This window comes from Chlorocebus sabaeus, chromosome 19, assembly GCF_047675955.1.
Source record: "Chlorocebus sabaeus isolate Y175 chromosome 19, mChlSab1.0.hap1, whole genome shotgun sequence".
Taxonomy (NCBI): Eukaryota; Metazoa; Chordata; class Mammalia; order Primates; family Cercopithecidae; genus Chlorocebus; species Chlorocebus sabaeus.
In genome coordinates this window covers 30,112,843-30,126,646 of record NC_132922.1, presented here as the reverse complement: position 1 = coordinate 30,126,646, position 13,804 = coordinate 30,112,843, and the positions used below count along the sequence as shown (strand labels likewise).

General features: G+C 47.3%; 2 protein-coding genes across 2 annotated transcripts in view; one reads left to right on the top strand and one right to left on the bottom strand.

The window, feature by feature from the left end:
* Positions 1–4,309, bottom strand: part of SNAP29 (synaptosome associated protein 29) — a 33,448-nt gene extending 29,139 nt beyond the window's left edge. The window contains exon 1 of the mRNA XM_007974935.3: positions 3,944–4,309. Within this exon, the coding sequence (XP_007973126.1) occupies positions 3,944–4,180 (237 nt within the window). The 5' untranslated portion in view covers positions 4,181–4,309. The remainder of the gene's footprint in view (positions 1–3,943) is intronic.
* Positions 4,310–4,478: 169 nt separating this feature from the next.
* Positions 4,479–13,804, top strand: part of PI4KA (phosphatidylinositol 4-kinase alpha) — a 143,049-nt gene continuing 133,723 nt past the window's right edge. Inside the window, exon 1 of the mRNA XM_007974934.3 lies at positions 4,479–4,703. Coding sequence (XP_007973125.3) covers positions 4,482–4,703 — 222 coding nt within the window. The 5' untranslated portion in view covers positions 4,479–4,481. The remainder of the gene's footprint in view (positions 4,704–13,804) is intronic.

Here is a 13,804-nt window from a genome sequence, read left to right as displayed (position 1 = left end):
ATATTCCCAACCTAATTTTATTTGTAAAGTCCTCATCTTTGACATAAATCTGTCATGTGTTGACATGTTTCACAGTGCTGGGTAACCAGGAGGTACCTGTTTAAGTTGGGTGGTTAGCAGGGTACACTGGAATGTGCTGGAAGCCACACTGTGCACTGAGGGCTGAAAGAGCTCATACTCCCCTGTCCCCATCCCAACCCCAAAGGGAATGAAAGAGTCATTAGAGTGATTCAAAGACAGCTTGGAGGCCAGACAGCTTGGAGGCCTGTAATCCAGCACTGGGAGGCTGAGGTGTGCAGATCATTTGAGCTCAGGAATTTGAGACTAGCCTGGGCAACATGGCAAAACGCCCCCTCCACCAAAAATACCAAAAACTAGTTGAATGTGGTGGCGTGCACCTGTGGTCCCAGCTACTTGGGAGGCTGAGGCAGGAGGATCACTTGAACCTGGAGGCAGAGGCTGCAGTGAGCCAAGAATGCACCACAGCACTCTAGCCTGGTTGACAGAGTGAGACCCCATCTCAAAAAACCTTCCCCAAAACAAAAGACAAAAACAAAGACAGCTTGGAGAACACTGGGTGGGGTGTGGATGTAGGTCATTCCGGACTCCCAGAACTTCTCATAATTGAGAACTGATCCAATCCTGGAAAATTCCAACGTGTTGTCTCACTGACAAGAGCACCTGTCACCTGCCCAGTCATGACTACACTGTACCTCTCACAGCAATGCCTGGCCTGGCCAAGCCTGATATGCCTGAAGTGCCACTCTGCCTCTGCTCTCATAGTCCCCACTGCATAGAAAACCTTTGGGGGCAGCATGGGGCATGTCATCATAATCTATATCAAACTCACACCTATATTTTTGCCTCTCCTGCGTTATGAGACCAGAACTTTCCCTATGACCTTGAAGGGCTCCTAAGCTACCTCCTCCATCCCCTGTCCTCTAACACACCCAGTCTATCGCATCCCTTCTCTGGACCCAGGAGCTCTGTTGCTGGGCCAGTGTGTTTGCACATTCGCCTGTCTTCCCTAAGAACATCCCTTATTCTCACTCCTCTTGTGTAAACCTCAGCCTTAAAAGCTAGATTCAAGTTTATCCTCTGCCACAATGCCCTACTTTGAATCATTCTGATTTCCTACTTTATTTGTTCTCAATTTACAAAGATGTCTCCTCAAATAGTTGTTAGTTGACTTCCTTGGGCTTGAGATCCTCAATCATGTGACCCATTCACCAGGGCTCTAAAACCTCAGGCAATCCTCCCAAATCTAAGTGGAGACTTGCTATTTAGAATGGAACATAGGAATCCAGTAGGTATGAGATGAAGAACTACAAGCAAAACCTCCTCAACAAGGTTAGGACCGGGCACGGTGCTCACATCCCAAATCCCAGCACTTTGGGAGGCTGAGGCGGGCAGATCACCTAAGGTCAGGAGTTTGAGACCAGCCTGGCCAACATGAGAGATGTTTTATTAGAGATGGCAAAACCCCATCTCTAATAAAAATAGAAAAATTAGCTGGGCATGGCAGCGGGTGCTTGTAATCCCAGCTACTCGGGAGGCTGAGGCAGGAGAATCGCTTGACCTGGGAGGCGGAGGTAGCAGTGAGCTGAGATCATGCCACTGCACTCTGTCTCAAAAACAAAAACAAAAACAAAAATTAGCCAGGTGTGGTAGCAGGTGCCTGTAATCCCAGCTACTCAGGAGGCTGAGGCAGGAGAATCACTTGAACTGGGGAGGTGGAGGTTGCAGCAAGCCGAGATCACGCCATTGCACTCCAGCCTGGGTGACAGAGTGAGACTTCATCTCAAACAAAACAAAACAAAAAAACAAAAACAAAAAACCAACAGTTAAACACAGGGAGGTGGGCCAGGCGCAGTGGCTCACGCCTATAATCCCAGGACTTTGGGACGCCAAGGTGTGTGTATCACAAGGTCAAGAGATTGAGACCATTCTGGCCAACATGGTGAAACTCCATCTCTACTAAAACCAAAATTAGCCGGGCGTGGTGGCGCACGCCTATAGTCCCAGCTACTCAAGAGGCTGAGGCAGGAGAATCACTTGAACCCAGGAGGCGGAGGCTGTAGTGAGCCAAGTTGGTGCCACTGCACGCCAGTCTGGTGACAGAGCGAGAATCTGTCTCAAAAAAAAAACAAAAACAAAAACACAGGGAGGTGGATCAATGAGAGATACATGAACAGAGAGAGGTGGGGAAGGAAAATAACCCAAGAAAATAGCAAGGGGAAATGACAGGGTGTGGCTCTGTCGCCCAAGCTGGAGTGCAGTGGTATGAACATGGCTCACTGCAGCCTTGAGATACTGGGCTCAAGCAATCCTCCTGCCTCAGCCTCCTGAGTAGCTGCACTCACATGCGCATGCCACCATGCATGACTAATTTTAAAAATTTTGTAGAGATGGAGTTTCGCCTGCTGGTCTCGAACTCCTGTGCTCAAGTGATCTACCTACCTCGGCCTCACAAATTGTTGGGACTGCAGAAGTGCAACCGCACCCAACTTATTATATTTTTTTAAACCTTTTTTTTTTTTACTCTGTCCAGACAAAACTGTTTCATTAGTAGGCTGAAGAGAGAATGTGGTGTACAATAAAGAATAATTCTCTACCAGACACGGTTGCTCATGCCTGTAATCCCAGCACTTTGTAAGGCCCAGGCGGGCGGACCGCCTGAGGTCAGGAATTCGAGACCAGTCTGGCCAATATGGCAAGACCCCGCCTCCACTAAAAATACAAAAAAAAAATTAGCCGGGCGTGGCGGCGCGTGCCTGTAGTCCCAGCTACTCGGGAGGCTGAGGCAGGAGAATCGTTTGAACCCGGGAGGCAGAAGTTGCAGTGAACCGAGATCGTGCCACTGCACTCCAGCTTGGGCGACAGAGCGAGATTCCATCTCAAAAAAAAAACTGACCCTCCAGAATCTCGGTCTGTTGCCTAGGCTGGAGTGCAGCAGCACATCTCAGCTCATGGCAACCTCCGCCTACAAGCGATTCTCCTACCTCAGCCTTCTGAGTAGCTGCGACTACAGGTGCGCTGCCACACCCAGCTAATTTTTTTTTTTTTTTTTTTTTTAAATTTTAGTGAAGACAGGGTTTCGCCATGTTGCCCAGGCGGGTCTCGAACTCCTGAGCCCAGGTGATCCGACTGCCTCGGCCTCCCAAAGTGCTGGGTAAATTACAAGTGTGAGTCACCGCGCTTGGCCACAATAATTGTTATTGAAGGTACTACTCTGTGAAATCTAAAGATGGGAAGAAGTGATGAAGGTGAGTTGGAGCAATAGACTCTTAACCCACACACTGTGTGTCTAGGATTTGGGAAGTAAAGGTAAGGCCCTGGACTCAACCAAACTCAGACTTTGGTCAACTCGGCAGCTGTCTAGGCAGACAGGCCTTCAATATCTCTGTTGGTTAGGTGGAGATGTGGTTGATGACGCGGAAAGAACTCGTGGACCACTTGCCCTGACGCTTCAGGGTACCACCTGACACTTGAGGGTACCACCTGACACTTGCAGGCACATAGTCCTCTCTTTCTGGCTCACTCCGGAAAGAATGGCCGAAACCCCGTGCCAGACTTTTACACAGGAAATAATGTTGAAAAAACAGACTCTCCATTTCCCTAACCCAGGACTTGCTGTTCAGAATTTTTACTCACCTGCACAGAAAATAATCTGGCGTTTCCCCGTGAGCTAGGCGTAAGAAAAAAAATCAACTAAGTAGACTAATAGCTAAGGAAGATTTCTGGGGTAAACTGTTGTCTTCAAGTACCCCAGATGAACACACTTTCACACAGTTAACAGACTGTTACCACCACCGAGTCACTAAGGTGCAAGAATCTATGCTAGGCAACTTGAGAATTCTCAAGATTGTGAGCAAAACATTTCTCCTCTCCGTTTGATAACGCAGACACCGGCGGGTCCACACCAGCCCTGCCCCAGGCTCACCTCGGAAGAGGCGACCCCAACCTTCTCGGACTCGTACATGAGGGCCAGGGACCTGCTGGTGCTGGCGGCCGTGGCCTCAGCCCTGCGGAGCACCTCCTGCCGCAAGTACTGCTGCCTGTCCGCTGGCGCGTCGGGCTCGTCGGGGAGGTCCCGGGCGTCCCTCCAAGGGGCCGGCCGGGCGCCTTCGTCCTCCCCGTCGTCGTCAAAGGGATTGTAGCTTTTAGGGTAAGCTGACATGGTGCCGGAGTGGCTCTCGGTCTGAGAAACAGACTGAGGAGGACAGCCGCCGCCGCCGTCCAGGGCCTCGCCCCGCCCGCCGACCCCGCGATCGTCGCGCGAACTCCTTCCGCGCGTCGCGCGCACGTGGCCCCGCCCTCGGAGCCGACCATCGCACAGGTCGGCTGGGGGGGGCCCACGTCCGGCGCGCGCAACCGCAGCCTACTGTCCATCCCCTCTCTCCCCTGCAGCGGTGGGCCCGCCCCGCAGCCACGCCCTATCTAGTGTCGGCAACTGAGAGGTCACGTGGCGGGAAAGCCGGATGCGCCTACGCCTGCGCCCTGAGGTCTGGCGCTCGCTGGCCGGGAGCGGGGAGCCGGCGGGCAGCGCCGCGGCGCGTGAGGTGATGGCGGCGGCCCCGGCCCGGGGAGGCGGCAGCGGCGGCGGCGGCTCCGGTTCCTGCGCCTCGCGGGGTTTCTATTTCAACACGGTCCTGTCACTGGCCCGCTCCCTGGCGGTGCAGAGACCAGCATCCTTGGAGAAGGTAACGTCGGCGGGCTCTGCCGCGGGCTGACAGGAGGAGGGGCTGGGGTGGCGAAGCGTGGAGGCGGGACGAGGGTCGGTGGGAGGCCGAGGCTGGGCTCGCAGGCAGCCTGTGCGGGAGGGGGCGTCTGAGCGGAGGGATCTAGCTGAGGAAGGAGGCCGCAGAGGGAGGGGCTGGTGAAGAGAGAGGGACCGTGGGAGAGGGGTCGGCGGGGCCTGCAGGGCCGCTGCAGGTGGGAGGTCGTGGGATTGGGGTAGGGGGGACGTGAGCTGCTGGCCCAGGGAGCATCTTGTGACATCGCGGGGGTGGAGACTGGATCGCGGGCGTCAGTGAGGAGCAGTGGGATGAGCCGATGACCAGGGGTCAAGCCTGGGGCTTTGCTTCCGATTTCAGCTGCTTTTTATTCGGCGACCTTGGGAAAATGCCTTTCTCTTAAAATGGGGATGCTTTTATCTGCCTTGCCGGCTTCACCGGACTGCGGTGGCTAGAAGACGAAACACTGTGTTGAAAGTGCTTTCTCACTGTAAACCAACTGCGCAGTGTTATTCTACGAGGTTGGGGGCGTTAGATTGGGTAAAAAATTGTGCGTTTGCAGAAGGGACAGTGGCAGGAAAGGGAGAGTGAACTGTCAGTGGGCAGAGAAGTGAACTCGGGATTGCTTCAGAAGAGAATGGTGAAGTCGTGCCGGAGCAATCCTCATCTTGGGAGAAAGGTGAAAGGCAACTCAGGGGTGTGCCTTGAGATCTGAAAGGAGACAGGTTTTAGAGTTAGACCTAAATTTGTTTCCTGCACTGGCACTTACCGTGTCTTCTTGGGTAAATTACTTCAACTTTTAGAGCTTCTGTATCATTACCTGTAAGATGAGGTTGGAGGTTGTTCTTGAGAATTAAATGAGTTCTAGCATAAAGCGTCTTCACGGGGCTGGGCACAGAGTGGGTGAGCAGTAAATGTCAACTTTGTTTGCCCACCAGTGTGTGATGAGACTCAGCACAATGTTTAGCCCCGAAAGGATGGAATTATTTTCCCACTCAACTTTTTGGCAAATGGAAAGAGGATGTTTTCCGACAAGATAAGAAGACAGTAAAAGAAGCCTGCTGCAGTTGGGAGTGGTTTTGTGGCTCTCTGCTGATGGGTGAAGCTGAAGGGCTATTTTAGGCACTTTTGGCAGAGTGACCTGGTCCTTGGCCTTGTTGGTTCTCATATTTGATTTTATCACGCACCTTCAGGGTGAGGAGGTCCTGGCAAATTGGTGCTAACCTGACTTCTAGCTAAAGAGGGAGTGCAATGCAATGGAAAGGACATGAGTTTGGAAAATAGGACCTCTGAATTTAAATCCTGTATCACTTTCTTGAACTAGTGTGACTCTAGACAGGTCAGTTCCCTTCTCTGATACTTTGCTATCTTCTGTCAATACAAGATAGTACTTAGTGGAAACATTGTGAAGATCAACAGAAAGGCATGTGGGTATCTAATGTATGATCACTGTTATTAGGTAGTCTGACTAATGGAGCATAGTGCTGTTTTATTAAATCAAACTCATGCTAGCTAGTCAGCACATTCGCTTCTTAGCAGGAGAGCCAACAAGTATATCTTATGTCTGATTGCTGGATTCTGGGAGAAGAGAGAAGAGAATGCAGGAAATTGGTTGATCTTTGAGAAGCTGGTCCTGCAGCTCCAGCAGTGGTAGCACCCTTTCCATCAGTAACTCAGAAAAGGGCACCTTGAGCTCAATTTGCCTTCTTCAGCCATGTTCACCAGTCTTGAGAACATTCTGTAATTGCAACATTCTTAGCTTAGTAGTAATAACTGCTTCAGTTGTCAAGATTATATTTTATGGTCGGGCGTGGTGGCTCATGCCTGTAATCCCAGCACTTTGGGAGGCCGAGACAAGCGGATCACTTGAGGTTGGAGTTCGCGACCAGCCTGGCCAACATGGTGAAACCCTGTCTCTACTAAAAATACAAAATTAGCTGGGCGTGGTGGTGTGTGCCTGTAATCCCAGCTACTTGGGAGACTGAGGCAGGAGAATCTCTTGAACCTGAGAGGCGGAGGTTGCAGTGAGCCAAGATTGCGCCATTGCACTCCAGCCTGGGCGACAAGAGCGAAACTCCATCTCAAAAAAAAAAAGTTATATTTTGCAAGGAACACAACCATAGCCACAGGTTGGCAGCTCCCTAATGCCTCTTACTTCAGGAAGTACTTCAGTCTCATTGGCAATATTTACCAATCACTTTTTTGTTGTACCTGATTTCCTTCTGGGAATCTGATTGCTAGGCCGGTGGTGCCTAAATTAAAAACTTAGGGTGCTGATTGTCTAATGGACTTTCCTGGGCACAAACTTTGCATGCATGTATTGAATTTTTTTGCTGCTGTAGCAAGGAGCAAGCTTGATGTATATTCTCAGAGGAGGGAGAAAACAGAAGGAAGCCTGTGCATGGGTTTCTACAGGCAGCCCTGACATGCTTTTAGTGACACTTGAGGTCTTTTCCCATTGCTGATATCCATTCACTGTGAAAAAGGTAGCCATGAGTACAGCTATATACATGTGGGCAGTCTGGGGGACCCCTAAAGCAACTTATTTCATAGAGGAGGCTTCTGTCAGTGGCTGAATCCATTAAGTATATGTGAATTCCTCTTATCCTCATCTAAGATCTTGCAACTTGATTATGCTAGGGATCATTGTTAATATATAGTCCTATGATATGTGTCTTACTACATTCCTCTATTTTAAAGCAATTCACAAAAAGCCTTTATCATTCCCAAGGAAAAGTTTCTTGTTCTTAAGAGTAAAGGAATTTTAGAGGACGCACTTGAAATAATAAAGATGGAGACTTAACGGCGGGAGATGTGTGTTTAAAACCCAATCCCCTCCCTTCTCTCTTCCCTCTTCCCCTTCTCTTTGCTTCTGTTTTTTTTTTCTTTTCTTTCTTCCTGAGAGATTGGAGGACTGTGTGGGGCTTGATCTAGATGGGGTTGACCTGGGGAAGGCTAAGTTTGCAGAACCAGACCTTGCATCTCAGCTCAGACATTGGTAACTCAGGCAGCCCTGACATGGTTTTAGTGACACCTGAGGTACATTAATGACATAACCTTCCCTACCTTTGTCTCTCTACATGCCACAGTTGTGTTTACTTACTCTAGTCACTTACTCTAATCCCAGTCTGTGAAACCAAGCCTATTACTGCTCTGTGGACTTTACTTAAAAAAAAATTACCTTAGGCTGGACGCAGTGACTCACGCCCGTAATCCCAGCACTTTGGGAGGCTGAGGCAGTCTGATCGCTTGAGGTCAGGAGTTCGAGACCAGCCTGGCCAACATGATGAAACCCCCTTCTCTACTAAAAATACAAAAGTTAGCCGGGCGTGGTGGCGGGCATCTGTAATCCCAACTACTTGGGAGGCTGAGGCCAGGGAATTGCTTGAACCCAGGAGGTGGAGGTTGCAGTGAGCCGAGATCTTACCACTGCATTCTGACTTGGGTGGCAAAGGGAGACTCCGTCTCAAAAAAAGAAAAAAATTACTTTCGACTAGACCAGTTAAATCAGAAGCAGTGTTAATTTGGTTGCTCAAGTGAAAAGCAGCAAGTCAACCTTGCTACAAGTCTGCCATCTACTCTTTTTTCCTCTTTCCTTTAATAAACCAATGAAATCCCATCTAATTTTTTTTTTTTTTTTTTTAAATAGAGATGGGGGTCTCACCATCTTGCCCAAGCTGGTCTCAAACTCCAGGGCTTAAGGGATCCTCCTGCCTTCGCCTCCCAAAGTGCTGGGATTATAGGCATGAGCTACTCCAACCTGGCCAAGATCCCATCTACTCTCATATTTCAGACTAGACTCCTGCCATGTTCCCATAGCCAAAGCCAGGACCCTTGAGCATCTGTTCTGATCCATGTCTGAGCTTTGAGCTTTTCCTGCTAGGCTATGCTTTAGACTGGGGTCCCACCCCCAGGATTAGAACCCACCTCAGAGGACACTCTCTCTGTGAAGCCCGTTGAACCAAGTCCTACCCAGTGCTCAGCCCCTCTCCCTCTGGGAGAAAGATAAGAAGAAAAAAATAGACAATAAAGAAAGTGAGGCTTTTCAACATTGGGATCTCCATATACAGTTGGCTTCCAGACTCCTCCTTCCTGATTTCTATCTGCCCGCTAGTCTTGTTCTGCCTTCTTGGTTCTCACCTGTCTTCAGAATGTTGCTGAGCCACCCCTACCAAGCTTCCTCCTGGCTCTGCCTGGCTAATCTTCCTTTGCGTCAGGGAAGTTCAGTGGCCTGTTTTCTGTCTCTCCTCTGTAGGCCTGTGTTAAACCAGTGGACCCTCGATCCTGGGATACCAAGAGCCGTGGGCAGAGCTTCTCTTCCTCTCCCCACCCTCAGGAGGCTTTGATCAGAGCCCTTTTTCCATGTCCTAAAATGTTCTCTTTGTTTTCTTCAGTTAGAATGCCAGAATCCTGAGGTGTCGTAGCTAACTATTGATCTGATTTTTGAAAGAAAATAGAGACGGGGTCTCACCATTTTGCCCAGGCTGGTCTCAAATTTCTGGGCTCAAGTGATTCTCTTGCCTTGGCCGCCCAAAGTGCTGGGATTGTAGGCGTGAGCTGCTGCACCCAGCCTGATCTGATGTTTAAATGACACTGTGGCATTAGGGACAGGCTGAACCCTTCTTGGTGGACGTATGTGCTCCATAAGATGAGTTAATTCTAATCTGTAGTTGGAAGAATATGTGGCTTGGTGCTTAGGGTAGTGGGCTTTCTGGAGTTCATGGTTATTCAGTGTGTACTTTAGAGTGGTCTGCCATGGAGTAAAAATCATAGTGTTGGCATTTTTTCAGCATCAGGAAGCTGAGAATTTCCCATCCTCTTTCCCTTTCCTTTGTGAGGCTGTGTTAAGAACAGCCATCTGTAGAGTGAGAGGAGAGAGAGAATGAGGGTCAGCGGAAGGTATACATGTTGCCAGAATCATCATTATTAAGTCAACTGTAAAATATTTTAAGAAGAAATTGGAAGAAGAAAAAATCTTTACCTGTAACCATACCATATTAACTGTTAGTTTGCTAGACTGCCATAACAGAGTACCACAGACTGGCTTAAACAACACAGATGTATTTCCTCCTCGTTCTGGAAGCTAGAAGTTCAAGATGAAGGTGTCAGCAATGTTGATTTCTTCTGAGGTCCCTTTCTCCCTCTGTCTTCACGTAGCCTTCCCTCAGTGCCCTCCTGCGTCACCAGCTGTTTGCCTCCCCAGGGGGCAGAAATGTTCTATTTCTTACTCCTTACTGCAGATTCTCTTTTCTGCTGTCTGTGTTTGCAGTTTGCGCTCATTGGAGATGTGGTTGCCTCTAATCTTTCTCACCAGCAGCTATTTCCATCATTGACGTCAGTTGCTGAAATTTATGTATTTTATCTTCGTGATTGCTTATTTATATTTCTATTTTTGTATTTGCTTCTGTTGTATATGTTGGCATACTGGAGAAATGCTTGGCCTTTCATGAACATTGCCAAGTCGGCCAGAACACTACTTTCATTTGTGTGGTAAACTGACAAATACAGGGTTGAGGCAGAAATCCTCAGGTCTCACTTGCGTTTGTTTATTGAGTCCTGAGAGGCTCTGTCTCTGCTGCAGAAGCCATTCTCTTTTCCTGAATATTTTTCTGTGTTTCAAGCTGCTCTGGAAGCCTGGATTCAGGATAGCCAAGGCGGCCGGCCAGGCACAGTGGCTCATGCCTGTAATCTCAGCACTTTCGGAGGCTGAGGCAGGCAGATCACCTGAGGTCAGAAGTTTGAGACCAGCCTGGCCAACATGGCGCAACCCTGTCTTTACTAAAAATACAAAAATTAGCAGGGCATGGTGGTATGGACCTGTAATCCCAGCTACTTGGGAGGCTAAGGCAGGTGAATTGCTTGAACCCAGGAGGTGGTACAGTGAGCCGAGATTGCGCCACTGCACTCCAGCCTGGGCGACAGAGCAAGACTCTGATTCAAAAAAAAAAAAAAAAAGGGTAACCAAGGCTATACTATTATAAAAGCTACAGGTGGCACCAGCCATTCATATAATAAGTCTTTGGGGGTTTGCTGTGTTGCAGGCACTGTGGTAGGCACTGGCATTAGAGGGGTGGATAAATAGACATTAAAAAAAAATAGAGGTAGGATCTCACTGTGTTGCTCAAGCTGGTCTCAAATTCCAGAACTCAAACCGTCTGTCCACTTCGGCCTCGCAAAGTGCTGGGATTATAGGCGTGAGCCGCTGTGCTTGGCCTAGACATTTTTTTAAATTAAAATTTTTGGAGACAGTTTTGCTTTTTCACTCAGGCTGGAGTGCAGTGGCGTGATCGTAACTTACTACCACCTTGAATTCCTGGGTTTGACGGATCCTCCTGCCTCAGCCTCCGAAGTAGTTGGGACTACAGGTGTGCACATCATACCTGGCTAAGTAAAAAAAAATAAATTTTTTTAGAGATGGGGTCTTACTATCTTAAGAGCCCAGGCTTATCTGAAACCGTGGGCTCAAATGATCCGCTCACTTTAGCCTCTCAAAGTGCTGAGATTATAGGCATGAGTCACTGTACCCAGCCAAAATTTAAAAAAATTTTAATGAATATTTATAGTCCCAGGGACCTATTCGGACTCCTTCAGCGTGCACCACCACAGTCAGCTAATTTTTTGTATTTTAGTAGAGACGGGGTTCCAGGCTAGTCTTGAACTCCTGGCCTCAAGTGATTCACCCGCCTCGGCCTCCCAAAGTGCTGGTGTTAACAGGCAAGCCACTGTACCTGGCCTGAGTGTTTAGATTTTTGTTGTCTTCCTTTAGGGAATGTTGAGCTTTGTTCTGGTAGGTAGTTGCTGTCGTTTAATTTGATCCTTCTGAGGCTAGGTTTTTCAATAGTGCTTTCTTGAGATATAATTCACATACCATAAAATTTACCCGTTTAAAATGTACAATTCATCATTTTTAGTGTATTCACAGAGTTGTCCATCCATCACCATGATCATTTTTAGGTCATTTTCTTTGCCCTCAAAAGAAATCTTGCTGTTACCCTCCAGCCCTACCAGCCCCATCCCCAGGCAACCACTAGTTTACTTTCTGTCTCTGTAGATTTATTCTGAACGTTTTATAGAAATAGAATTATATAAGATGTGGTTCTTTGTGACTGGTTTCTTTTACTTGGCATATTTATCAAGGTTCATCCATGTTGTAGCATCTCTTTACTTCATTTTTATTACTGAATAGTATTTGTATGCATGTGCCACATTTTATCCATTTATTAGTAGGTGAATGTTTGGATTGGGTCTACATTTTGACTATTATAAATAACGCTGCTATGGAAATTCATGTACAAGTGTTTCTGTAGACATATTTTCATTTCTCTTAGGTCTTTAACTAGATGTGGAATTACTGGGCCATACAGTAACTCTAGGTTTAACTTTTGGAGGAAGTCCAGACTGTTTTCCAAAGTTACTACATCATTTACATTCCCACCAACAGTGTACAGAAAGCTTGTTTTCTGTACATTGTCACCAACACTCTGGTTTGTCTGTCTTTCCAGTTATAGCCATCCTAGTGGATGTGAAGTGAGATCTTATTATTCTGTTGTGGATATGCATTTGCCTGATGGTTAATGACGTTGAGCCAACCTATTCTATCCTAGAACAGCCACTCTTTTTGGGTATTTGTAGATCTCCTTTGGAGATATATCTATTCAGATCCTTTGTCCATTTTTAAATTGTATTTTTTTTAAATTAAGTTGTAATAGTTCTTTATGTATTTTAGATACAAGTGTATTAATAAGATATATGATTTGCAAATATTTTCTCCCGTTCTGTGGGCTTTTTCACTTTCTTCATGGTGTGCTTTGAAGCACAAAAGTTTTAAATTTCCATGATGTCCATTTTGTCATTTTTTTTTCTTTTGTCCCTTGTGCTTTTGGTGTTGTATCTAAGAAACCATTGTCCAATTCCAAGGTCACAAAGACTTACACCTGTGTTTTTTGTTAGCAGTTTTATAGTTTAGCTCTTACATTTGAGTTTTTGATCCGTTTTAAGTTTTTATTTGATATGAGATGGGGGTCCACTTTCTTTTGCATGTGAATATCCACTTGTCTTAGCACGATTTCTTGGAAAGACTGTTCTTTTTTCCATTGAGGGGTCCTGGAACCCTTGTCAAAAATCAGTTGACTGTAAGTGTGAGGGTTTATTTGGTCTATATGTCTTTCCTGATGCTGGCTCGTGTACTGTTTTGATTACTTTAGCTTTGTAGCAAGTTTTGAAATTGGGAAGAATGAGTCCTCCACCTTTGTTCTTCCTTCTCAAGATTGTTTTTGCTATTCTGGGTCCCTGGAATTACCATGGGAATTTTAGGGTTAGCTTGTTAGTTTCTGCAAAGAACTCACCTAGGGTTTTGATAGGGATGGTGTTGAATCTGTAGGTCAGTTTGGACTGTATTGCTGTATTGTCCTTTTTTTTTTTTTTTTTGAGACGAAGTCTCTCTCAGTCACCCAGGCTGGAGTGCAGTGGCACAATCTCAGCTCACTGCAACCTCCACCTCCCAGGTTCAAGCATTTCTCCTGCCTCCACCTCGCAGGTAGCTGGGACTACAGGTGTGCACAACCATGCCCGGCTAATTTTTGTATTTTTAGTAGAGACAGGATTTTGCCTTGTTGGCCAGGCTAGTCTTGAACTCTTGACCTCAGGTGATCCACCCACCTTGGCCACCCAAACTGCTGGGATTATAGGTGTGAGCCACTGTGCTCGGCCTATATTGCCGTCTAAACAATGGTAACTGTTTTGATCTATGAACGTGGGATGCCTTTCCATTTATTTAGGTTTTCTTTACTTTCAGCAATGTTTCTTAGTTTTGCACTTCTTTTGTTTTTATTCGTAAGTTACTTTTTTTTTTTTTTGATGCTATTTTTTTTTTTTTTTTTTTTTTTTTGAGACGGAGTCTTGCTCTGTCACCCGGGCTGGAGTGCAGTGGCCGGATCTCAGCTCACTGCAAGCTCCGCCTCCTGGGTTTACGCCATTCTCCTGCCTCAGCCTCCCGAGTAGCGGGGACTACAGGCGCCCGCCACCTCGCCCGGCTAGTTTTTTGTGTTTTTAGTAGAGACGGGGTTTCA